This window comes from Pocillopora verrucosa, chromosome 6, assembly GCF_036669915.1.
Source record: "Pocillopora verrucosa isolate sample1 chromosome 6, ASM3666991v2, whole genome shotgun sequence".
NCBI classification, from domain to species: Eukaryota; Metazoa; Cnidaria; class Anthozoa; order Scleractinia; family Pocilloporidae; genus Pocillopora; species Pocillopora verrucosa.
In genome coordinates, this window is record NC_089317.1 from 18,283,936 (window position 1) to 18,309,463 (window position 25,528).

The following is a 25,528-nucleotide window of genomic DNA, read 5'->3' on the forward strand; positions in this document are numbered from 1 at the left end:
GATTTCGATTGTCTTCGAGAGCTGCACATGTTTGCAAATAATCGTAATGCAAACATTTTCAAGAGTAAATAACTAACGGCTTTATCTGGACAGGGTTCGTGCATATTTTTATAAAACAAAAACGCAATTCATTTTTCACGTTTCGCAAGGATTAAAAAGGGGTAAAAGCCAACCTTGTTCCTTGACAGCGAAGTTCACAATTGTGGTCTTGGTAGATATCTCTGGAGTGTAGTGAGGGTTACTCAGTTTCGTTGTAATGTAGAAACGGAATTCAGGGCTGTACTCGACTTCTTTGTCGCCAAGCCGAATCAACAAACGACCACCTAAGGAAGAAAGGTAAGAAACTCAGTTTCTTGAATGTTTTACTATGTTCTCTTGTATCAAATAGGTTGTCAATGACGTTTGTTAAAAGAATCCTTTAATAAAAAAGAGGCTTGAGTCCAACTAAGTAATAAAGTATATATTGAACGTGTTAGCTTAATCTTAACATTTGGCCTAAATAAAGATTTAGAAACTTCGAAAAGTCCCAAACAATAGGGGTTAAAAATTTGCGATGAAAGAAGTAGAATCCTAGAATACTTTCGTCTCTAGATTAATGTGATTAACTTAGCAGTATACAAGTGCAAGGGCCATAGAATAAACAAGGAATACAAGCGATGTCGAGTGCAGCATATATCTTGAAATTACCTGTAACAAGAGCTTGTATGGCCTCTGAACAATTTATAACAACTTACCTTGCTTGATTATCGATTTGTTCAGGATCGGTGCCAAAGACGGATCGAGCTCTTCCTGCAAGCAAAAATTAAAATTAAATAAAGAATCAAATCACTTAAGTAGAATTTTATAGTATTTTTTCAAATAATGTCACCCATGTAGTATTTTTTTATCATCCAAGTAGAGCGGAAACCGATCAACGAGCAAAAAGTTTGATACGAACAGAGAAAAGGACAGAATTCAGTGAGGGGTGTAGCCACTTACTTGTACGTTCTGCAATAAAACTGGGTTACCAAACTGAACGGAATTTTCCAACGTCCTCAGGTAATCTGACTGCTGTAAGTCAATTATTTTTAGACCCTGAAGGAAAGAATGATGAAAACTCGTGTTAGCTCTAGAAGGAACACCGAAAAGAAGAAAGCACATAATATTGAGGCGAAACGGTGTAGATTTGTAGGGAAGTAACTAAACGACTTTCTAGCAAAGCGACCGGACACCTTTTAAAAAAGTCTCCACTAGTAGTTCTACCTACCTTCTTAGTTTCCATGTTTTTTATCCATTTAATGGCCTGTCCTTGCGGATCGATCATCAGGGGCCATCTTAAATTCAGTAATACCATAACGTAAATTTCAATTCAGTGTCATATTTAATCTAGTGTTACATTGTTCTTTCTTTTCTTCGGTCCGTATTTGGTCTAGAAACTCCTTGCACCATCCTCTTAACCACACAGACCTGGCAGTTCTTTTTTTTTTTTTTCTCAGTTTAAGTTCTCATTACCTATTTGTACGTTTTTCGCTCGCGCTCATTGGCCTTTGTGATCACTATAGTTGTAGTGTTTCGGTTCTCAATCAAAATGCATTTAATCATTTGATATAATGTTTGGACATTTTGTCTTCGGAATGAGTTCGCACGAATTTAACGAACGGGTCACCTGCTTTTAAACAAGTTAAACAAGATTATTGCTTCACAATTTCGAGTATATCAAGTTTTACCTGCTTCCTCTTGTCACCATCACACCGTTCTCGGTTGAAAAGGAGTCCGACGGCAAACCCTTTTGGACAAAAAATGCATAGTTAAATCTTAAGAAGAGTTCAGTGAATTCAAAGATTTAATTTGTAGAGAAATCGAGTAGCTGCTACCATGAAAACGATCTTGGGTCATTTCAGCAAGCTTGATACATAGTTAATTGGCTTGTCAATTGAGTTGATAACTTCTTGGCCAACCTAAAGAGTTTCTAAAGCTAATGTTTCGAGCCTCGGCCTTTCGTCAGAGTGATGAAATGAAGGGCTCCTTCTATTTTCTATTAGCTCTATTAATAGACTAGCGCTGGAAACGGATGCAGCCTTGGAAAATCTCACGGTGGCCAATTTACATTGTCAACTCAGTTGATAAAACCAAATTATCTCGTAACACGACTCCGCCGACGCAGCACCCCACCCTCTTTCTCCCCCCTCCCCCCTCCCCCCAACCTTGATACCTGATTGTTTTTTGAAAGGGCTATTAGTGAAAAGAGATCGTTAAAAATACTCATACCTGAATGTTCCACTCTCTGACGGTAGTTGGCTTGGCCAGAAAATTGGAGAAGGAGAAGTTTGGATTGCACGCCACATTCAACTGGCGAACCTAACACGGAAACAGGCAAGCGGGTGGTTGGTTTTGCAACTAAATAAAACAGTTGGTATCATTCTAGCTCGGTCAAGGCAATTACGTTGTAATCCAACCGCACAAAAATTGTTTAGAATCTACAATGAAGCTACACAGTTATCTTTAGCGTCAACCTTTACAAGGTGCAAAACTATTGCAGTGTAGTTAAGATTACGAAAGTTATTTCTCGGTTCTTAGTACAGTGGAACCTCCATTCAGGAGACAACCTCGTGACCAGGGCAAGTGCCTCTTAGAAATAAGATGGATTGGGGTTTGTTAATAGTAAACCACCCCGCAAAAATCATATCAACTGAGTTTTTAACCTTTGGCAAACAATTTACATCGGTCATCAAATAATATACGGTAATAAAAAGGCCATGTTGTGAAAGCAGTCATCATTGTAATGCACACGTACAAATCTTTGGGGTCAGCTACGTTTTGAATGGTTAAGGTGTTCCTCTGAATGGCGGTTACAAACGGGCTTCGGGACCCAGAAAAAGTGTCCCTTTCACTTAAGAAGGGGTGTCTCTTTAACAGAGGTAACGGATACAAAGATTATATGAGGTTCCACTGTAATTGGTTTCGATTTTCATATGTCCACAATCTTGACTGCTTATGCGTTTTTATTTATTATGCTACGTAAGTACCTGCGCAAGCCAAGTTTTCTCTACAAGCTCGTCTCTGTAGTTGGACAGGAATGGTCCAGCGTAAGACAAGAAGGCTGCAGCAATCAAACAGTCTCCTACCAGATAACCAATATTTTCCTCCAAAATCTGTGTGAAAGGAATATGACAGTTAATAATGACAATAATAACAGTTCTTTGAACGCACTTTTCAAGTCTCAATGCGTTTACAAATTTAGAAATTATTTTAAACAGAAAGAGAAGTAAACATAGCAAATAAACATAAACACATTGTTTAAGAACCCCAACTGGCAGAAGGAAGACCAGTTGGCTATATACAAAGAGCAGCCAAGGGAAAAAAAAATCCAGTGAGACGTTGGGAGAAGGGTTAGAACCCGGGACCGAAAGACAACAAAACCAGCGCCCTTACCGCTCTGCCCCCACTCTTTGGAGTATGGAATAAATTTATAAAAAGGTATCTGGAGCAATCACAGAGCAAAACAAATCCAAACCAAAGCAACTTTGGATTACTTTCGACAGTCAGTTGAAAATAACCCTATCAGCTTTTACTCCAAAGCAGTCATTTCATACCTTGACACTAGCTTCCCAACGATCCCTCTCTCCTGCCAGACCTGACACCAGTTTACCAGCACGTTCAAGTTTCAACTCAGTGATCTCTGCTTTCTTCCTCAGATCCTCTTTCTGGGCGGATTTCTCGTCATATTGTCTCTTGAGCTCTTCCATCCGATCCGTAACCTGTACAAAAGTGATCAACGTGAGAATAGCCAAACTTATAATAGGGTGGTACCTTTAAAAAACGCCAAATTCTCGAGAAAACGTTTACATAAACGAAGGAAGAAATACGAGTTTGATCTTAGTATCTTAAAGGTCAAAATATTTTTATCACGGCTGCCGTAATAGAAGCAACAAGCCGTGCGGTACCAAGAGATTGCTGACATTTAGTTGTGAGATAGATAATTTGAAGCAGCATACAGAGGGTAGTATCATTTGGAGAATTAACTATACTTTGCAAACACAATTTTAAGACTAATCTTGATTTAATCAACAGTGCAACAAGCTTAGCCACGACTTGTTAAACTGTTGAATTAATCACTGTTGAGTAATTGCCACCTAAGTAGGCTCACGTGAGATGCTTGGACAGCATAGCTGTGGGGCCTTAGCGTTCGAGAGAAGGTTGCTTAATCGTTCGTCTTTCAGTCCTGATAGACTGGTAGCATTTCATGTGGGTTGCGGAAAGTTACCAGCTATTATGGAGGGGCGAGGGTGGGAATCTATCGGGGGGCTGCCCGAACATACCCCCGTCAACCATCTCCCATTTAAGGGGTACAGCAGTTAATCGCTGATTACAGATTCAAATGGTCGAGTGTGTTCCACGACAACCGCCAAAATTGTATCCTTGCAGTTTTAAACATTTCTGACCCACCTCTTTCAGCTTGGCCTTGGCATCAGCTAACACAGCCTGCTTCTCCTGCAGCTGAGAGGTTGCCTGTGCCAGCCTCTGTTTTTTAGGCTCCACCACTCTGTAGATTCTTCCATACACCTCCATGGCTCTTACCCACATACAGAGTGATTTGGCTGCTAGCGATACGCGTCCAATGATCTCTGGTTGAAAATCTGGTTGGGCGCAGTACGTGCCGATTTTTTTCAGGATTCGGTCCGTCATGTTGTCTTTGTCGTAGTTGACCAATTGTTTGATGAAGTTCTGGTCACCTGTAAAGATTTGAATTTTAAGGAAAATTCCTAAGTTATTTGTTGGAGGAGCCGATTTCAGGAGTTGAGCTAGAGTGACTAGCATCTAATTTCTCCTCACACTTTCTCCTCAGTGTTCTTTAATCCTTAATAAACACTTCGTCAAACTAGTGGATACAATCCAAGAAGTGACCGTTCTTGGCGAACGCTTCTTGTTAATGAGGGAATTTTATTTATAATTGGACTGGACTTGCTAATCAGTTCCAACGAACTGTAAGCGCCCTCAAGTTATCGCGGAGGCTGGAAAGATGAAAAGAGAGGAAAAGAAAGCAGGACCTACCAAGTTGTCTCTTAGCTTCAGCCCAGGTAGGCTCGCCTCCCCTCAGGATCATGACAGCCTCCATCACTTTCTCCACCAAGGCAGGTGGGCGGCCGTATGATTTGATTTCCGTCATGTCTTTCTTGTTCAGTGATTCTAAAGCCTTAGTTGCCTCGGCGAGGGCTGGCAGAGCTTCATCCAAGTCGTGCTGGGCATTTTCTGCCATTACTCGGCATTTGTCTTCTTCCTCTGCGATCTTCTCGCTTCTGGCTTGCACGATCTGTACGGAAATTAAAGAAAGTGAACATTTTTTTTTTCAAATCAAATCAAGTTATCTAACCATTCACTTAAGGAACGTAAACAGATGCTGGACTTAAGACTGTCCCTACTGCTAAAAATCAATTTTAAAGGTGTCACTTTTAGGTAAAGGAATTCAACTTATCAGAAATGGATGGCGGTATTAACAAAAAGGTCAAAACCACACTTGTTTTCGTTTGTGTAACAACTGTACTAAAGGATTGGGCTGAGAAGGGCGATGGGTGCATGTCACCCCATCTTTGTCAAATAGAAGTAACAAATTCTTATTCAACAAACAAAACTGTGATCGTGTAGCATGATGATCGTGCCGGGAAGATTGGTCCTGAAAATAACTGTTGAAGGTGACAATGTCGTTTCAACGACAGTGACTTCCGCTCGGATAGACAAGCTTCAGTCCACTTTACCGACAACAACCCTTGGCAGGAGGATTCTAATCCGCACGATCAGCCTAAAGGACCAAGATTTACGATTATTCTGATAAGAATGCCAGGAACAGACGATACCTTCTGTTGTTCATCAGCGTCTCTCTTCTGCTGCACAATCACCACAAGGTATTCCTCGCACTGTTTCTGAAACTGAGCAACTTTAGTCTTGGCTTCCTCCAGCTCGATCGACATGGACTCCACCTAGGAAAAAAAAGACATCTCTCTGAAATTTCTACATGATAACCACCTTGTTCTTTTCTATTCAGCATGGCAAGGAGACAAACGCTTGGACATATCTATCGCCTGATCTACCTTACAACTAAACACCAGAAAGATGCTATGATGATATCCTCTTTAATAGTCATACACGATCTTCACTGTTAAGGAACCAAGTGCCTTCCATCTTCTCAACATCCGTTTTGTTATTTACCGAAATTTGTGCATTTCTTCCCTTTGTACTCCTCAAGAAGAGTGACAACAAGAATGATTGTAGCACAAGGCAAATAACAGTTTAGAAGAGAAGCCATGTTCAAGTCATTATCAAAAATATTCCACAAAAATCTTCCTAAAAGTTAGTCGCTCAAAGCGACAAATCGTGCACCTTGGCTCTGGTATCGTCAATTTTGTCCAAACCATTTCTCAGCTTACTGGCTGCGTCACCAAGTTCTTTTCTCTTCTCATAAAGCAACCTGGACGTAAAAACAAACACCAAAAGTGTACAGCCATCTAAAAAATGCAGTCTCGTGAAGGGCTGGTGGGATGGTGTAACAGGATAGTTGGGACAGGATTTTACTCGTTGTTTGTGCAGTCGAATCTGTATTAAGCGGTCACCCACGGGAAATGGAGTAAGAACCGCTATATACGGGTCCCAAAAATTAGGGGTGTTACGAAAAACGATACATAACGCCACTTTATACCATAATTGACCACTAAATGGACAGAATCTCGCTCAAAAATACCGCTTATTTTGATTTTGGGAGATATACAAGATATACAAGAATTAAAAATTACTTGAAAGATTAATCTCAGTTATATTGGAGTGGTTCCGCTTTAAGCGACCGTTCGTTACGGGTGGAAAACAATAAAAACAGGCTGTTGGGACTTAGTAAAGGGCGACCGCGACCGCTTTATAGATGTGACCGCTTCATAGAGGTGAATATAACGGTGATCAAGGGAAAAAAATTCAGGGCTTTGACCACTAACCGATTAATACAAGGTGACCGCTTAATACGGTGCTTAATACAGATTCGACCTATTCAAACAGCCTCCTCAAAATACGACACAACTCGTAAAAATACTCAGCGATATTACACACAGCAAAACGTCTGATAAGATACATCTACATATATATTGAAGCTACAAGTTAAACATGCGTGGGAGATCAAAAGTCGCATCCTGCAACTTCTTACGTTTTATATCCAGACACAAGCTCCAAGTAATTGGTAGGTGTGACGTAGTTATGACGTTTCACTTCAATCAACATCCGTTTACTGGTCTCCACAACTGATCTATGGACTGTGACAAATATCTGCGCCACGTTCCCTTTAGTCTAAATCATGAAAAAGGAAGAGATATTCATGGAGCCGTACTAATATTTATCCCAGAGGACTCCTTCGAGACTAAAAAAGGTGTCCCGTGGAAAATGTGACCCTTAGATGAATACAATAATACAAAGGTTATGGGAGAATTCAGTATCTGAGCAACTCCGCACCTAGCCCTCCCCTAACATAACATTAACCCCAATTTATTATCAGTTGATTCTTGTTGGGTTAGGGGAGGGGAAAGTTTTGTTAGGTTAGGGGAGGGGTAGGTGAGCAGTTTCTCAGATACTAACATTGATCCAGCTATTTCGTTTGGACTTTAAGTCTGTTTTTCTTGAACGAAGATGGCTCCTAATAGAGGTGTACCCAACGATTACGCCATTGTAATCATTTTCAATTTCTTTTCCATCAATTTTCTGAGACAAACAGGTGGGACGTCCAACAAATAGGATCTGAACAATACCCTCAAATGAGGTACATGTTCAGCGATATTCCTTTTAATTTGTTAAACGACCAGTATTTCAGTATCCCTTCCACCCACAAAAAGAGGAAGTCAAACACGAAACTCAGTGATTGAATGGAGTAAAGAAAGTGAAGATTAGAAGAATGTTCAGGCGACAACCGAACAAAATAGCGCATCTGCATTACATTTCTTCCACAAAAATTTAACATGGTCCGCAATTTCAAGGGGCTCTTTCTACGGTACAGTTGCATTTGCGCATGCTCTACCCACATATAAACATCTTAGTGTCCCCTTTCTCCCTTAGATCGTAATACAGAAAATACACCCTCGTTCTTCCAGAAGTACAAGAAGACTTTGAACACATAGCTCGAGTTAAATTCAAACTGATCATTTTTTGCTATGTTTAAGCTACTGCAAGTCTAAGCATGGTGCATTTCAGGTACCTCGTCGTCGCTCAGGTCCATACTTTCTAAATACTTCTCAGCCACCTCCAAAAGAGCGTCGTGAGGCCACTCGCTAAACCAGTCGATCGTGGTACAGTTTACAAAAGCTGGGTACATCCGAATACGGTTCCTGAAAATTCAGAATATAAGCCTGAGGTGGGAGTACTTCTTAGTAGTGGGCTGATGGGGATGTACCACTGTCGGCAAGTTTTCGGGATTTTTGGAGTAAGAAAATCTGGTAAGTAGGGATTTAAAAATGGGAATATTTGCGTGTAAATGACTATTTCTTTTCTCCATGCGGAAGCCTTACAACTGCACACACGAGGAAAAAAAGCGGGAGTCGAAAGGAAGCATGTCACGCCTTTTTTAATCATTTAATTTGACTTCCAACAATTTCCCCTAAAAAAATCAAAAGAAATCTCGCGAAAACATCTTTGATTAAGTATACAACCACTTCAGAGGTAAAATAATGAAAAGAGAAAAGAAAAAAAAGAAACGAAGAAGAATAAAACCCAGCTAATGTGCAGAAAATGGGCGGAAAGTGACCGGCGAGCGCGCAAAAAGTGGAGAAGATGTACCTACCGGAAAAGACGCATTATAGAGGGAGCTTCGTCATAATGCATGTACAAGTTCAGTTGGATAGAAAAACAAAAAATGAAAAGGAAAGCATAGGATAGAGAAGATCAAACGAGGTTTCAACCAAAATCTTAGCTCATTTTTCAAGATGCACAAATTATTACTAAGCTCTGATCAAATACAACAAAATTACACAGAAAAAACCACGTGATTTACACCAGCCTACCTGAAGATATCACCCACTGGACTCATGCACAGAATGATGTGTAGGTTACTCCTGACTCTCTCAATAAAGTAATTAAACATTGTCTCTGGCATGTCGAGAATGCCTTCTTTACGAGCATCTTCTGCTAAAGCAGTGCGAACCTGTAGAGACATCACAACATTGTCACTGTTAGTTAGTGTGGTGCAGTTTAAATCAGGGATTATGGTTAACTTCACTTTTAGAGAGGTTTTTGTGGATAAGTTCTAGAATTTGACATTGCAATAGTTATCAATATTTAAAGCGTTCTGTTCCTGTTTTCTTAACCTTGAATGTTATCTCTAAATGAGCCGTAAGTGCATACCGCCTACGACATGAGGGTATCAGCGGCTCTGTTTGTCTCTGACGAACATACCAGACTTCCACGACGACAAAGAAGCCGGAAAACGAAAACAATAATCTTAGCATAGGGAATCCCAACATAATACTTTACACAAACACAACAGAAAAAATAAGCGAAAGAAAATTGAAGCATTTATAAAGAGCTGTAAAAGGAAACAAACGAAGAGGGAAGGAAAACTCCAGACTTTTCGAACATAAAGCTTATTCAATAACTGATATCCTGTTGATTTACCAGTTTTGAACTTTACCAACAATTTTTCACTCTTCTTCTTCTTCGTGACTTACTGGCGTGTCCGAATGTTTGTTACTCGAGGGAGATAACTTGATTCTTACAGCCTGAAAGCGCGTTACCTAGCAATTACAACGTTCGCACATGCGCAGAGGTTTGACCGCTATGTTTCGTCTACAATCGCTCCACAACTGACCGCAATCAAGCTTCTAATGTGTCATAACTGTAGCTCATTATAAAACAGCTTAAGAACCACAAATCAAATCAAAAAGCGGTCAAACAAGCCATTCATATGAAGCACAAAGGGGTCTTCCATTGACGTGAAAACAAATGAACACGAGTCAGGCTTACCTCTTCAAACTCCTCAGGTTTGTACAGATTTGGTACTTCTCCGCTGCTGAGGATGTTACTGATGTCTTCAAGGAAAGATTCTTCCAGTGCTTGGGTGTCGTTGAACAAGAATACTGTAGGTTTGTTGTCCACACCAGTGAGGTAATACAAGCGCTTTAAATCTGAGGTATCAAGACATCTAGTTAGAGGAGTTCCCTACTAAGTCATAAAACCCAAACCAAAGGAACGGCCGATTTGAACAAAGGGAACCAACTCAATTTATCGAACAAATCTACAACTGGGAATGAGCGAGGGATAGACCATTTCTGGTTTTACGTTTGCTCCTAGTTGGATGTGTGGCTGGCCAGCAAGAGATCCAAAATTAATCACAATGCCAAGACCAAAGCAATCGAAGATTCCTTTAGAAACTTCATTCAGAATTCCGCTATCACTGCAATGTTACTCACCCTCCCTGAACTCGATCTTCCTGTAGTGCTTAGTGACTTCTATCTGGAACACCTTGAAGCCGATGATGTAGGCCGACAGACGACTGAGACTCTGCCGCCCGCTGCCTCCAATTCCAATCAGCAGCATGTTGCCACGAGGCTGGGCAATAACACGGATTATGCGGGTCACTGTGCCGAAAGAAATGAGTATGTTTCTCAAATCGATCATTGAAGTTGTGCACACTGATTCGTGAGTAAAGTCGGCATTTAATATTGACTTGCGTAGATCCCGGGGCCCATACAGGTTTCTGTACAAGAAACGACTAAGAGTTTCGCTACTCCCGTGGATGAGAAGTCAATGTCAGTATCTGAGCAACTGATAGCGTACCTTCCCCTCCCCTCCCCTCCCCTAACCCAATAAAAATCAACTGATAGCGTACCTTCCCCTCCCCTAACCAAATAAAAATCAACTGATAGCGTACCTTCCCCTCCCCTAACCCAATAACAGTCAACTGATGGCGTACCTTCCCCTCCCCTAACCCAATAACAGTCAACTGATGGCGTACCTTCCCCCCCCCTAATCCAATAACAGTCAACTGATAGCATACCTTCCCCTTCCCTAACCCAATAACAGTCCACTGATAGCGTACCTTCCCCTCCCTTAACCCAATAACAGTCAACTGATAGCGTACCTTCCCTCCCTTAACCCAATAACAGTCAACTGATAGCGTACCTTCCCATCTCCTAACCCAATAACAATCAACTGATGGTGTACCTTCCCCTCCCTTAACCCAATAACAGTCAACTGATAACAAGGTACGGTTCATGCTAGGTTAGGGGAGGGGTTGGTGGACAGTTTCTCAGATACTGACACTGATACAGATATACCACCACAACTTCTTACCATGTTCAATAGCGTCCCTGAAGAGCACAAGATCCATGGAAATCACCCCTGGTTCCATGTTGTAATCCTCCAGCTGATCTTCCATGTATTTCTTGAGCGCCTTGAAGTCCATCATGTCTTCATACACAGCGCCATCCTTCATGAAGTCACCTGTAGAGTGCACTCAATGTAAGCACCATTGCAAAAGACCGCTACATCCACACAATGTCTCAGACGAGCATAAGAACTTTATAAAGAGGCAGGTTTTAATCAAATCGCATCATCAATAAAGAATCGCGTTGGTTACACTTTGCTACGCTGTCTGGTCTAAAAGCTCAAGCCTAAATGACCAGCCAATGATAGCTAAAAATATGAAAACTGGGTGGTGCGCGGAACTACGTGAGTGGCTAAGTCGTTTCAGTATACTTGTAGAGATTCTCCAGCTCTGATTGGTCGAGAATTGCGTCATATTTTGCAATAATCACCTCGCACTGGGTGAGCAGAGAAAGGCCTCGAATTTTAAAAGTGGCTGCCTCGCATTTTGTCAATGTTACCGAAGTGTTTAACGTGATAAAGAAAATTGAATTCCAAAGAGAACGAAAGTTGCTACTGCGTTTGTCGAAACACTTTCAAAAGCACGATATGAAATTTTGCTTTAAAATTCTAGTGGAAACTGGCTGCCTTTCTCGACACGAGTAATGAAAACTATTCTAAAAAAATATTCGCAGGGTTTTCTCAATTTACATTATAGTGCTAGTTTTGTGGATTTATCACAAGAAACAAAAACAATGAAACCTTTGACGCCTTTCGACTTCAACTAAAAATTGTCTTACAACAAATACTTTTTGTGTTTCGACAACAGAGTGTGATGTTCCTATGGTCGTAAAGAATTCTGCCAAAAATCCTCTCGTTAAGGAAAGTGACTTACCGAAAATTGGCGGTTGTTTGTTAGGGCAGAGGTTGTGGAAAGTCAGGTCGAACATCGTTCCAAGTTTATCACTTAAAAGTGCCACAAAGGCTTCGTGGTCCCCTGCATCAACAAGACGATCAGAGAATACTCTGAAAAAAAATAAATAATCACATAAGATAACGAAAACATACTCCGAAAGCACGTTTATCGAGGATGCTGTTTTTGCTCCATTGATTTACTATGTGGATCAACTGAAGACAAAGGAGAACAAGACAGTCCTCCTCTCAAACGAAAAACATCTTAGACAATGTATTTTGAACATTTTGCGACACACGTCTTGAAATGTTATAACACAAAATATTTTGAATTCTGTCGACTCGAAACCAAAGTAGCAAAGTACCATGAACTATGTAATGGAGAGTGTTTTAACTGACCCAGATCTTCATGAGTGAAAGCACGTAAAAACTTGCACAAGTCACCCCTTTCTCAATCATTTTATGATTATCAGAACCAAAAATTTTTTCACCTGAAGCACTCATGAACCCAGAGTCTGGACATTGCTGTCTTAGTGTCATGGAAGTCTTTGTTAGCGCGGAGTAAGCCTTGAAATACCTTTAGTAAGGAAAGAGAAAATATCACGTACGTATGCAAGATAAGGAAACGAAAACAAAGTTCAAAAGAAACATGAGCTTGAGACGAGAAAAAACGCGGTCAAATGTCAACGTTTTTAGAGCATTTCTAAATTATGTTCAAAGTTTCCCTGTTCTTGTATAAGCTTTCTTGTTGAATAAGTTTCCTATTGCATGCGTTAAGCCATCTCTAATATTCCAAGGTTTTGGCTTGCGTCATAATAAAACGATTAGCGCTCGCGCTTACGACGTCAGAATATTTAAAAGAGAAAAGCCCACGTGGATTTAACACAGCGGTCAAACGTCTGCGCATGTGCAATAACTAGGTGGCGTGCTTTTAGGCTTTCACAACCAAGTTGTCTCACACGTGTTACAAACAACCTTACAAACCAGTACTCACGGTGTTTATAATCATTTATAATTTTGCTCGGGAAATTGGCGCGCGGGTAGCCAAAAGTATACCCTTGCGCATGCCCGACGTTTGCTTCACCGCTGAGTTGAGACAGTACTTTCTAGATTTCAGATACTTTAACAATAATTAGTAAATACCCTTGAAATGTCTCTTAGGTTAAAAAGGTAATGTATCTTGGTAGGGGTCGGAAGCATTCTGGCAACGATGGCGTTGTAGATATCAATGGTTGCCTAAAAAGAAACACAAAAATGTAAACAATCTCAGTAATTTTCCTATTTTTTTTAATCATAAATAACTAAGCGCCAACCCAGTATAATTATGGGCAAAGTCAATCACCTGGGTCATGAGATCACCAAGAGCCTTGACGTCTTCTTCAAAGTCCTGCAGCTTCTGGTTGATCATGGTGCCAAAAATACGCTTGATTTGACTTTCCTGAAAACAGCAAGTAATAAGTGACAAACTGAACTGTTAAGATAACTCCTACACAAATCTTGCAGCCATGCCTGATACAGCGGAGTACTGACAGCTGAGCAAATCTATTCCTGTTTAAGAACACAACAGGTTATTTCCATAGATCCTGCGCAGAGCGCCGGGAACGACTACCAGGTTCATAGTTTTCTCATTAAACCCTAATTTAAGCTACTTTAGAAGGTGGCATACAATTGATGGGCGCAAAAACCCGCTATGGTGAGATATTTCCTATTATCATATAGCTGGTAGCGCCTGTGGGAAAGATGCATGGAACGGACTTTCAAAGTTCGTAATTTCTGGACAATGCTGGAAATGGAATCACAAGAAGTGTTAGAAGACAGTCAAAACAAAGAAAACATAAACAAGCACACGCCATCACAGTTGGCTTTCTTTGCAAGCGCTCGAAAATAAACAAGTCATACAAGATTCTTGTTGAAGCGAAATCGTTATGCGTTGTAATAAATCCTTTATTGACCGGGCCTGTTTGGTCAAGATGGCTGTATATTAACTTCGTTCTTCCTTTGCGACTTCATGGACCTCGACTTCGTCTCGCGAAAAACAGAACTCGGCCAGTTCCCAGCCATCTTGACCTCACGGTTGGTCAATAACGCATATTTATCTACCTGAGGGAAAGTCATGTTGATCAGGTTAAACCTGCTCTGCAGTCTCTTGGAGATCACCATCCTGCCACCGCCCGGAGGACCCATGGAAGCCAACAAATGCATGCCCTGTTAAACAACAGTGAGAGGACAGATGTAAACGAGCTACAATGGTTTACAAGTAAATCTTTCTATTGAGCGCATCTCAATTGAGTGTCACATTACAAACACCAAAGTATACATAAAAGCCAGTCTGAACCAATGTAGATATCACAAGGTTCCGTCGATTAAGTCTAAGTAAAAAGAGCTCACAGCGTGGAAAAGCAACAACAATTCAACAATTGGCTTGGAGGATGGCGCAAGATTTCTAGACCAATATAAAAGCGGGGAAAAGAAAAAACAATGCAATGATTCTTTGGGAAGGTGGCGAGAGTATTATAAGTGGTGCAAGTTTTATAGACCAATCACACAGTGGGGAAAAGCAACAACAATGAAATACTGGACTGGATTTTCGACACTCAATCAAAACATTGCTTCGATCATTTAGAGTGACAACGAAATACAATGTGGTTGGGGTCTGCAATTTCGAATCACGACCAAAGAGGAAGATCGAAAAAGACACAGCTACAGTGAAACAAACGTGTTTTTGTATCTTGGCCTAGTCTGTCATTCATGCAACGGAGTATTACATTTCTAAGTAGAGAGCGCAATTATTACACTTACCTTTATGTACTTCACGGTCTGCTTGAGTCGGTCATACCAAAAGCCATAATCTAACCACAGCCTGATAAGCTCAAGGGGTGGCTGCGAACCAAATGTGTCTTTAGCGGGCATGTTGAAGTCATCCATGAAGTTGATCAGCTGTTTGCCACCAACAGGCACGTAGACACCTTGATAACCACACAATAACATACAATGATTCGAAAATCGAAAAAAAATCTCAGAGAAAAAAAAAAGTCTCAGAGAAAAATGAACAAAGAGATGAGTCAGCAATTAAAACAAAATTAATGCCTGAACAACAACTGATCTGAAACTCCTCAAACTGAAATACATACTGTTAATTATTGTCTTGTAACAAAAAATAACCCTGACCCCCACCCCGCCAAGCTCAAAGCATCAATTTTTAAAAACCCCCCCTCCCATTCCCACACAACAAATTCGAAACGAAATTAAGCACACAGGAAACGCTGCTTTTTCAAATTAGAATTACTAAATATGAAATTCTCCTGGCATGCACCCCATTAAACATAAGGAAGAGTTGGGAAAATTTGCTTGATAAAAAATATGACATACCTTTGGTTCTTTTCTCAACTTTGCTCTCGATGATCTCTTGAACGTTGTTCGAGGAAGTCTAAGGAAAAGAATACAGTCAATGAAAACAACACCTCCACGGAAAAAGCCGCACTGTACTGGTCATTGTATGATCTCCAAGATACCCAAATAACAAGAGAATTCAAATGAAAACACGGTAAAACTAAGTATAGGTAACAATATGATTTCGAGTGCAATTTGGTGTCAATAAGCACGAGTAAATTTTTCAAAGACAACGCAATTGCACGAGCCCGTAAGGCGAGTGCTATTTGTAACTTGCACTCGTGTCACAACTTTGCACTCATGTTACATGAAAATTTCACTCGTTTCCAGCCAATCAGACGCGCGTAATTTTTGCATGTATATTATTAATCCTGAAACTTAACTCTCAACTTCATCGTACACTGTACCTGTGCAGACATATTTATAACCAAAAGACTGTAGGTCTTGGGATCCAGTCTCTGCAACACTTTCTGTGCTAATGAAGTCTTTCCAGTTCCTACGGGTCCCGTTAGAAGGACAGGCCGCTTAGCCTGCAGTAAACTGTACACCAAGAAGTCGTACCGCACTGTGTCAACTGTCGGGACCATGATCTTATAAAATGGCATACTATGAAAATACATGAAAAAATGAATAAAGTTCAAAATGATGGCAAAATGGTTTCTTTTAAACTTTAGTATTAAAGGCAGAGCAGACTTTTGAACCAACAGGTTTCCAGCTGCAATAAGATGTTGTTCAGTGAATGAAACAGACATACTCGGAGAAAAAGAACCCCGAGGTGCTCCCAATAGGAGTCCAACCTACGACCTTCCGCTAAGTACTTCCGACGCTCTAATCGCTTAGCTGTGGGAGACTCGTGGTCGGCAGTTAAACTAATTTTACTCATAGGAACCAAACATCATCTAATATCTGTGATGAACCGTCACTCTCAAACGGAGTAGTGGGTATCTCCTAACTGAACAACAGCTTTATGTAAGCAGAGTAATGCGTTACATAGCAATAGTAAATGAATGAAATTGATTTCATCAAAATTTATGATTAGATTCCTCCACGGGAAAGAAGAACCCTCTAAAGTAAGCCCCAGTCCCAAAGTGTGGCTTCGTAGCTCAGTTGTTAGTAACGCCCGCCTAGTATTTGGGAGACGTGGGTTCCAATCACGTCGAAGCCCGAATTTTTTCACGTTTCTTTGCTGCAACTGCTTAAATTGCAACTCATCCACGTATATACAAGGATCGTTGCTTAACACAATTTTCACCCGCAGGTTAAATAAAATTTATTTCACTAAAAAAAAATTATGGAAAGCAATACAAATGACTTTTCCACATACTTGGGCGTGTATCGCCAACCTGTCCTGAGTTTGTCCTCCCACAGAGCCCAAGCCTTCTGTTTCGTATCCACATGATACTCATACACTGTATCCTATAACAAAACAGAGTGCATTACAGTCGTTCAGTCTTCCACAAGGAGGTCTTTTATGAGCAAGGAAGCAATATTTGCCAATATATAAACTTGGTTCATTGTTTAAAATGCCCAGATCTCATCGGCTGACTTAAGTGTGCCAATCATCAAACATATACAATTTCCATGCAATGATGTCTACCTTCTTCCTTTCCTAACAATTTATCTTCCAAGTCTAAAGAAAAGAGGAATTTTCTTTTTCATGTTCTGAAATTTGCGAAGTCTTTTACGACAATACGGAGCACAATTTATCGTTTTCCCTTTAATCTTTCTTCTCCCTCTCCCCCCAATAATTTTTGTTGAATAAATAAGTTCTCCATCCTGTTCAAACTACATACCTTTGCAGGAAATTGACCTTCAATTTCTCGAAGGAAATTGTCCATTTTCTTTCTGCTGTCTTCGTCTACAGACGCGCAAATAGACCAAATCAATGAGAACAAGAACCACAGCTCGATCATGCGAGGGTAGCTGTCTTCATGTGGATGAACCTAAAAATAAGGAAAAAAAGAAAAAGCATGAGCATGTAAATTAAAGTTTCGCGAGTTTCAAGTCCCGCCATCAATCACTGAGCAAAGTGAAGCAAAACAACACAACTTCCGACACCCGATTGAAAATTGCTAAAACTTGCGTCTTTGATTATCGGAGGTGATATGGATATTGAATTACTCAAATACTCAGGCACCATGCCATGCAATATTTTAAATATGAGGATTATTTTATATCTTATGCGATTGTTAACAAGTAGGCATTGCAACTCGCAAAGCAAAGGTGTGATGTGACATGATTTCGAGGGACAGTAAACTCGGCGTGCACTAGCATTCGGGACAGATTGCAATTTGTACAGTGGATACTTCGCTGAACTATACAATAGGTTATGACAGTAGTCAAGTGTGCTAGTGATAAACTGATGTACCAATGTTGGTGAGAAAAGGGTCAGCTTCCTGTCTGTTAATTATAAAATTGTTTGTTAAGAGTAAAAGTTACAATGTCTAACTGACATCATAATAATTTGACTCCGTCTCTGAGCTGGTATGAACTATGAATACTAACCCCGTTCTCCTCTGTGGCTAGTGCGTCAAACAAAACACACAATGACGCAACAGAGTTTAATTCGGAGGTGGGAACGAGTTCCTTGCAGTGGTGACTTCGAAAATCCAACACTTTAGGAACAAACTTCTCAAACAACCTCTGAAGGTGCTCCACGGATTGCTGTTAAAAATAAAAATTAAAATAGTTTCTTGCGATAAAGTAACTGAAGATAGCTACAAATTGGTCTTAGTCGAGCCTACAATTTTCGTTGGTATTTCGCTTATGGAACCACTGGTTTTATGTTTGAGATGTCGAGGACAAAGGATAGAGTAATAAAGTCTCTCTGTACACAAAAGTATGAAGACAAACAGACAGTTAGCGAGTCTCAAGTACAAAAAAAACATGTACCTTATCCGTTCTCTTGTCCAGCCAGCAGTCAACGTAGGGCTGCCATCCAAGATCTTTGTAATCGGAAAAAACCATACCACATCGACTGACTGTGGCAGGAGATGCTACAGCAAGGTCTTCCACCTCGAATAGTAAGGAAACCTGAAAGAAAAAAAACCAAGCCATCGATGAAAAATCAAAATCCCTTGACATGTATAATCTGCCACAATTATACAGAGGTCTTCCCATGTTTAGCAGTTTTCATTGAGTTTTCGTATTTAAAGGCTATTAACGTCCAATACACTTTATAAAATATTCATGGTTGTCATCAAGGGCTACGAAAAGCGTGCAGATTGATTTGCGAAGGGTTTCAGCTCTGCATTAGATTGGCTGAAGAAAGTGCGGTGTCAAGTAATCACAACAGCTAACGATAGCTGAGAAATATGTTGGTAAGAATAATTAAAAACTCACAATAAATACGACTATTTTTGGTTTAGCATCTGATTAGTTAAAGGAGTGGCGCAAGTTTTCAGGACCAATTACACAGAGGCGAGGGGAAGTAAAACTAATGCAATCCTAGACTTCTCTCGACTCTCCGCTGACAATTACTCTAAGCTTTCCAGAGTGCACACACAGAAAGACCTACTCGAATTGGCAAGGCATCTAACCTGATCAGGCATGGCTATACGTTCACCATTAATAAGAGTAAGCACTTTGTTGTCGTCCATAACAGAGTTCATGGACTCAATCCACAACGTATCCACGGGAGCGTCGAACAGAATCCACTTTTCATCTGGCCTCTCATCTGAAAACACAAAATGCGAGAAGAGAATTCAAAACCATTCTTATTCTTTCTTGGCTTATTACGACTCTTTTGTGAGAGTCCTTTTTTATGTCTTTGAACTTATGCAACGAAGATTTAAAGATCACTTAAGAAAAAAATGGGTTCCCAGGAGGTGATACTTTTTTTGCCTGTTCCGGTAGAAATAATAGTAAAATTCGTTTGCCCCGCTCTACGTTTTTAGCGCATTTCTAAATTATGTTTTAAGTTTCCTTGCTCCTAAATAAGCTTTCTTGTAGAACAATCTTCGACATTTTGCATGCGTCAAATTGTTTCCAATAACCGAAGAGTGTTGGCTTGCGTCATAATCAAACGATTCACGCTCGCGCATATGACGTCAGAAAATTCAAAAGAAAAAAGCCCACGTGGATTGAACACAGGAGTCAAACGTCTGCGCATGGGTAAACGCTGTAATAACTAGGTGACGTGTTTTCAGGCTTTCACAATCAAGTTGTTGCGCACGAGTTACAAACAACGACACAAGCAAGTAACTTACGGTATTCTAGAAGCGCACAACTTCTATGTTAAAGCTCAAAACAAAATGGTAAATCAATAGGATGCCCGTCCTTGAATAAGATTTGTGTTCGAAAAGTCTGCAGTTTTCCTTTTCCCTAGTTTTGATTCCTTTTGCAGATTTCTACGAACGAATCAATTCTCTTTCGCTTATTTTGCAAGACAGTGATTTACGATGGTAGAAGAGAAACACTGAGAGAAAATACATTAAAGAAAAGAAAGCTTTGTTGCTCGTGTGAAACAATTGGGAGGTGACAGCCAATACTTACCCGAGCACGTGAGTCTCATCACACTGGAGAGTACTCCGTCGGTCCACTCGTTAGTGTTGAGATCAAACTCTCCGTAAAGTTCACCAAGGGACAAGGCTTTGGGGTTAATGGGAAATTCCTGAAGAATTAAAAAAGATGTAAGTTTAAATGAAAACGAAAAAAAAAGATAACTATTGAAAGGCATTCTACCATAAAGTATAACCTTTCGATGCACTGTTTTAGTAAATAATAATGAGACATATCATCCACACTCGAAGATATCCACGCGTGGCCATTTTATACCCTTTATATGTCATGACTTCACTGTACACAACGATAAATAAGGTTAACTAACCCTGACAATGTTAAAGTTGGAGTCACCATCTCTCTTCAATCGTGTCATAGCTGCTTGCAAAATCTTCCAACAAACACTTTTTCCCGAGCCTGTCTGGCCGACTAACATGGTAGAATGTCTTAAAGAGGAAAACAAAACTCCGTGTTACATGCTAAAAAAAACTAACAAACTAACTAAAAACTAACAGTGAAAAAGCAGGCCCTAAATTTGTATTCACTTCTTTAAAATTCTGTAACGTTAGCACTAATGCAGTATCGTACAGATCAGAAGCTTCAATGGAACGTCAGAATATTTAAATCCTGAACTAACTATAAAGATGATCCTGTTTGCCAAGAAAGAAAACTAACATGTAGATGGTGATAGGTCCACAAAAGCAAGGTAAGGTAAAAATGAAGTAGACTCTGTATGCAGATTCAGGGGTTCCAAAAAAGCTAAAAGTTAGTGAAACCCCTGAGATTGCGAACGAGAAATTTAACACGGAAACAAGCCAGCTACGTCAAGTAGTGATAACAGTGGTCTATACACTGCATGCAACACACCTGGAGTTCTTTGTCTCGTATAGCTGAATCACCTTCAGAATGGTTGACGAGTGTGGTTTAAGGCCTGCCTCTTTGACATCTTTTTCAATAGCAGTGCGTAACTGGGTAATAATTGAAAATTCAACGAGTTATTATCAACAACTTTCGTCACCTGTAGATGATAAGTTATTATGAAAAAAAAGAAAAGGTTGGGTTTAAGACTTTTACAACGAGTTACCTTGCCATAGTCAATCGTGGGCGTCTCGACTCCAGGAAACAGATCAGACACGATTCCATTGAACAGAGGCAGATCCTGTGACGTCAGTTTGGCTACATTCATGTCTTTCATGGACAGAAGGAGAATCTGATGAAAGTCAAAACAGCGATAAGTGAAAAATGAATTTTTTTCCGCGGGGTTGTCACTAAAGGGTAGGTAGTCCAGAAGTTAATTTAAGAATCTGCTGGGCTCGGATGTTCAAAAGGCGCAAGCGATAATCCAGGGTTAAAATTTTAACTTGTTCTAAATTTCTTTTGAAATAAAGCATATAATAGGGCTTACGTTTAGAGGGGTTTTACCTAAGCGTTAGACGAAACTGAAGGGAAAATGTAAATAATTAAAACCTTTTGAAAGGCTACAAAACTACGCCAAAAATTGTTCGCTAACCCTCGGTTAGCTTAATCGTGTTTTGAACAACGTAGCCCAGCTGAAGTACTTTCAATTCATTGATTTTCTCAATTTTCATTCCAATTCAATTCCACAAGTTTTCACCTACAGTATCATTGCTTTGCTGCCATTCCGCCTAAACAAAGAATTGGCAAAGAGGAAAAATGGAAAACGCAGGGATAAGTGTATCAGGAGAAGGGTGCAGATGAAAAGGGACTGGTGACGGTATAGAAATGGTGGCAACCTGGTGGGTCACGGAGAGGTATGTTACAATCGTACTACATCCCCGAAGAGGCGGTTAAACGCAAAGAACTTGCACCGGGATCAATTTTTACTGGCCGTGCGCCCATTTTCTGAGCAAAATTTCAAAGGAAAACATAAGAAACAAATGTTTGACCATCATGTTACCAACCACGAAAAGCCGGAGAATATATAGGTCTCTACAAAGAACTACAATAATATCCTTCACTGCAGCACCTTCAAAACGTGTGCTCTGAATAGCGAATATCTAGTTACCTCTTCATCAGACATGTCAGGGTTCGCTCTCTTCTTTTTACCAGCATATCTCAACACGGATGTCAGAGCCCTCAGACCAAAGTCATAATGATCTTGTTTGGACAGCTGCTGTACCGCCAAGGAATAGAGCGTGTGAACCTTCCTAGCAAGCACCTGTTAAAAAGGAAAATTGATAAATTTCCTCTGCATCCTTTTTTCAAGACCGAGACAAAATATAATTGATGGCTTTTGTACCACAAACTTCATTTTTGACTCGGTGTTTTACATAAACTTTAATCTTCATTTAATCTTCCCTTGAATCTAATTTTTCCACCCAAACTCATATAACCCAACATAAATCGAAAGAAAAAAACTCTCGGACGAAAGCAGACCCAAAAGAGTATTGCTTGGAAAAACGTATTTTTGAGATCAGGATAATCTGCCAGGCGTAATAGTTCTGCAAAGTAAACAGAACGCAATCCTATGTTCTTTTATCACTTTTTTTCGTTCGAACACGAAACTGTCAGCTGAAGCGTCAGGCGTATCTTCAGCGAGTGACTCTAGAAAAAAGAAACGAGCCTATTTACGCTGAACGCAATTAACAAGCTAAATTGAGGGTTCTTTTTGAAAAGAAATATCTTCAATGCCATAAAACTGACCTTTGTGTTGTTAAAACCCTCAGCAAACAGGATAATTTCTGCAATCATGGCTGAATCCGGTACTACCATTGATATTGGTCTGAACATACTTTTCAAGTTGTCTGGAAGCTCAGTTCGACCAGCATAGCCTGTATGAGCAAAAACAAATACATTCGTCTCCTCTTCGCTTTCTGTAGCCGAAAAACGAGTCTACACAATCTCGCCATAAACAGAAACCCAAAAGTAAAATTTTGGAGACCGAATCACCATGAAAATGCCAAAGAAAGGCGTTAGAATGTACCGAGCAAAGGCATGAAAGCCACAGAGATATCATAGTGGATGATGATTCTAGCGTTATAGGAGAAATTTTATTTTACCAGGATTCATAGTGATGAAGATTCCACACGACCAGACCAGGTTAATCTCACGTCCCTCAAACACAAATCGTGTAGCACCGGCCGACAGAGCAGACAGAATGGACAGAATCTGCTGCGCCACTACAGACAATACTTCAATGTTGATGCGGTTGAACTCGTCAAAGCAGCCCCATGCTCCAGTCTACATACGAGATATAAAGGTGAAGTTGGTTACAAAGTAATTAAATCTGGCAGTCTAGTAGTTTGCCTCATTTGATCAAATGTTAATGAATGGCAAAGGCATTTGGAACGCAGGCTCGACTTCACACAGCGTCGCTTAGTTACGGGGTTTTTCGATATCAGAAGCGCGTCTTTATCCAACTTATAAAACCGTACCTGAGCCAGTCCACTGTACATGCGCCCCATTGACTTGTAGTCCAGACCCTCTGAACAATTGACGACGATGACGTAATTTCCAAGAGCTTTTCCAAGATCCTTGACGGTCTCGGTCTTGCCTGTACCCGCAGGGCCCTTGGGACTACCACCACGATGAAGATGGAGAGCTGTTGTCAGAGTCATATAACATCTGTGGGGAGTTAAAAGACGCAAAGTTAAAACAAGCGAACTGTCTGAAGTTCGGAAAAGCACGAGTTACTGAGTTGCAATTGGTTCTCGTGCTGAATCTGACCGGCTTAAAGGATGGCACAAGTTTTCTAGAGCAACCACAGGGCACTTGAAAATTGTTCTATCATTAGAGCACAGGCTTTAAGAGGGATTAAGTCTTTCACGTTGTTCCTTTCTCGCTGTAGCGCTACAAATACTCTGTTCTTCTTTAATCTAACCTGTCCGTGAGGGGTGTGATCACAAGCCGTCCAGAATTTCCCAAATATTCATAACCATATTGAAATTGAGTGTTCGTTTGCCGCACAACGCAGTCATCAATGTCCTAAATCGGAAAACAAAACAGAAATGAAATATTAAATTTAAAGTAGTGACGGCCTGCATAGTCGTCCAGTCAATGAATCATTGCCGTCATTTCTTTGTGTCTGGCGTTTGGGACCTTTCAAAGGCTTTATTTACAGCTACATTTTGTGAGTAAATAAATACATTCATTACATCTTAATTAAAGGAGCTTGAACTCCAGGAAAAATGTTTTTTTTTTTAACGATGGACAGAAGCTGGTGTTATATAGAGAGCTTCTGACTGTGTCAAAGTTACAAAGACCACAAGGAAAATCAGTTAGAAATGAAACAGTCGGTGTCATATAGCTTCCTACAAACCTTGTCCCAATACAGCCTCAGCTGACTGAGCCACTCAAAGGCCGTCACGTCACCACACCCTGATTTGATCATCTTCTCAATCACATCCCTGGCATGAACCTCAATTGTGACGAGAGCAACAATCTTCTGCCGCTGGATCTTTGTCAAATTACCACGAATCATCTCAGAGAATTTGTTCAGCATAGAGATCTGTGAGAAAAGGTTGATATCAGTCATGATTGGGATAAATCCGGGGGGGGGGGGGAGGAGGAGGAGGAGGAAGTGGGATGCAAGTGATTAAGAATGTGAGGAATAAATGTCGCTAGTATTTTCCTGACGACGCCGAGGCCTATGATTGTTGTCGTTGTCCTTAATCGATAAGACTTTGACATCTGATCTTTCGGAGATGTCATTGGAAAAGCGGCATATTCTCCTCGATTGCATTGCATTTCGACTGAGTGATAAAATCGAAGTAATCACAAAGAGAAAAAAAAAGGAGAATAAAAGTAAACACAAACAAACAGTTTGAAGCACGGAAGACGCAATAAAGGAACTCGAAATAACAATACGAAATTCTCACCTGCTTCTTTTTCAAACTCTTCAAAGCTTTCTTGTCTCCTCTTTCTTTAGTGCTGGCCAACGCTTTCGTGCAATCACTTGTCCATTGCATCTGACTTGAAGTTATGGTCAACTGTGACAAATTTCAAAGGAACCTCATTATCAACGTTCGAAACATTTCTTTCACGTTCATGGGAGGGAGAGGAATTATGAGATTAAGCTGCCTTCCCTGAGACTTGAACACAATAATGCACTGTGTCTCTTTGATCTTACTGTTCTTATATGTAAATATATAAAAGCGTCAACAAATCTGTAATCAACGTAATTGCAACAAGATCTATTTACCTGCCCTGCCCATTCTTTTACCCATTTGTCACGCTTACTGGTGTTCTTCTTCAAGGCGAGCCTGCACTGCTTCAGCAGTTCCTTTAGAGTCCAGCGCATGCTTCGTTCCACGTCGCACAGCCACGCCTGAAAGGAAGAAGTAAACATCAAATAAATAATTTAAAGACTAGAACCCGCCAGTTTTATATCTATAGGAATAGACACCGCTGATCCCTCAAGATTAAGGGGTACCCTCCCGTGATTTTGTCCGCATCTTAATGCTGC

General features: G+C 40.4%; 1 protein-coding gene across 1 annotated transcript in view; it reads right to left on the bottom strand.

Annotated features, from left to right (window-relative positions):
* Nucleotides 1-25,528, bottom strand: part of LOC131797550 (dynein axonemal heavy chain 2-like) — a 59,957-nt gene that overhangs the window by 11,747 nt on the left and 22,682 nt on the right. Inside the window, exons 35-77 of the mRNA XM_059115177.2 lie at nucleotides 25,265-25,390; nucleotides 24,942-25,052; nucleotides 24,383-24,571; nucleotides 23,945-24,048; nucleotides 23,499-23,688; nucleotides 23,124-23,304; nucleotides 22,768-22,895; nucleotides 22,130-22,282; nucleotides 21,188-21,313; nucleotides 20,971-21,071; nucleotides 20,432-20,549; nucleotides 20,098-20,215; nucleotides 19,143-19,279; nucleotides 18,496-18,636; nucleotides 18,109-18,267; nucleotides 17,397-17,546; nucleotides 16,928-17,019; nucleotides 16,011-16,209; nucleotides 15,583-15,640; nucleotides 15,013-15,179; nucleotides 14,314-14,418; nucleotides 13,556-13,651; nucleotides 13,357-13,449; nucleotides 12,705-12,790; nucleotides 12,197-12,327; nucleotides 11,290-11,439; nucleotides 10,407-10,574; nucleotides 9,961-10,121; nucleotides 9,003-9,142; nucleotides 8,201-8,330; nucleotides 7,163-7,302; nucleotides 6,355-6,442; nucleotides 5,832-5,954; nucleotides 5,032-5,290; nucleotides 4,426-4,712; nucleotides 3,573-3,737; nucleotides 3,006-3,131; nucleotides 2,248-2,337; nucleotides 1,707-1,765; nucleotides 1,247-1,313; nucleotides 979-1,074; nucleotides 735-789; nucleotides 174-323 (exon numbers count right to left, since the gene is read on the bottom strand). Coding sequence (XP_058971160.2) covers nucleotides 174-323; nucleotides 735-789; nucleotides 979-1,074; nucleotides 1,247-1,313; nucleotides 1,707-1,765; nucleotides 2,248-2,337; nucleotides 3,006-3,131; nucleotides 3,573-3,737; nucleotides 4,426-4,712; nucleotides 5,032-5,290; nucleotides 5,832-5,954; nucleotides 6,355-6,442; nucleotides 7,163-7,302; nucleotides 8,201-8,330; nucleotides 9,003-9,142; nucleotides 9,961-10,121; nucleotides 10,407-10,574; nucleotides 11,290-11,439; nucleotides 12,197-12,327; nucleotides 12,705-12,790; nucleotides 13,357-13,449; nucleotides 13,556-13,651; nucleotides 14,314-14,418; nucleotides 15,013-15,179; nucleotides 15,583-15,640; nucleotides 16,011-16,209; nucleotides 16,928-17,019; nucleotides 17,397-17,546; nucleotides 18,109-18,267; nucleotides 18,496-18,636; nucleotides 19,143-19,279; nucleotides 20,098-20,215; nucleotides 20,432-20,549; nucleotides 20,971-21,071; nucleotides 21,188-21,313; nucleotides 22,130-22,282; nucleotides 22,768-22,895; nucleotides 23,124-23,304; nucleotides 23,499-23,688; nucleotides 23,945-24,048; nucleotides 24,383-24,571; nucleotides 24,942-25,052; nucleotides 25,265-25,390 — 5,713 coding nt within the window. The remainder of the gene's footprint in view (nucleotides 1-173; nucleotides 324-734; nucleotides 790-978; nucleotides 1,075-1,246; nucleotides 1,314-1,706; nucleotides 1,766-2,247; nucleotides 2,338-3,005; nucleotides 3,132-3,572; nucleotides 3,738-4,425; nucleotides 4,713-5,031; nucleotides 5,291-5,831; nucleotides 5,955-6,354; nucleotides 6,443-7,162; nucleotides 7,303-8,200; nucleotides 8,331-9,002; nucleotides 9,143-9,960; nucleotides 10,122-10,406; nucleotides 10,575-11,289; nucleotides 11,440-12,196; nucleotides 12,328-12,704; nucleotides 12,791-13,356; nucleotides 13,450-13,555; nucleotides 13,652-14,313; nucleotides 14,419-15,012; nucleotides 15,180-15,582; nucleotides 15,641-16,010; nucleotides 16,210-16,927; nucleotides 17,020-17,396; nucleotides 17,547-18,108; nucleotides 18,268-18,495; nucleotides 18,637-19,142; nucleotides 19,280-20,097; nucleotides 20,216-20,431; nucleotides 20,550-20,970; nucleotides 21,072-21,187; nucleotides 21,314-22,129; nucleotides 22,283-22,767; nucleotides 22,896-23,123; nucleotides 23,305-23,498; nucleotides 23,689-23,944; nucleotides 24,049-24,382; nucleotides 24,572-24,941; nucleotides 25,053-25,264; nucleotides 25,391-25,528) is intronic.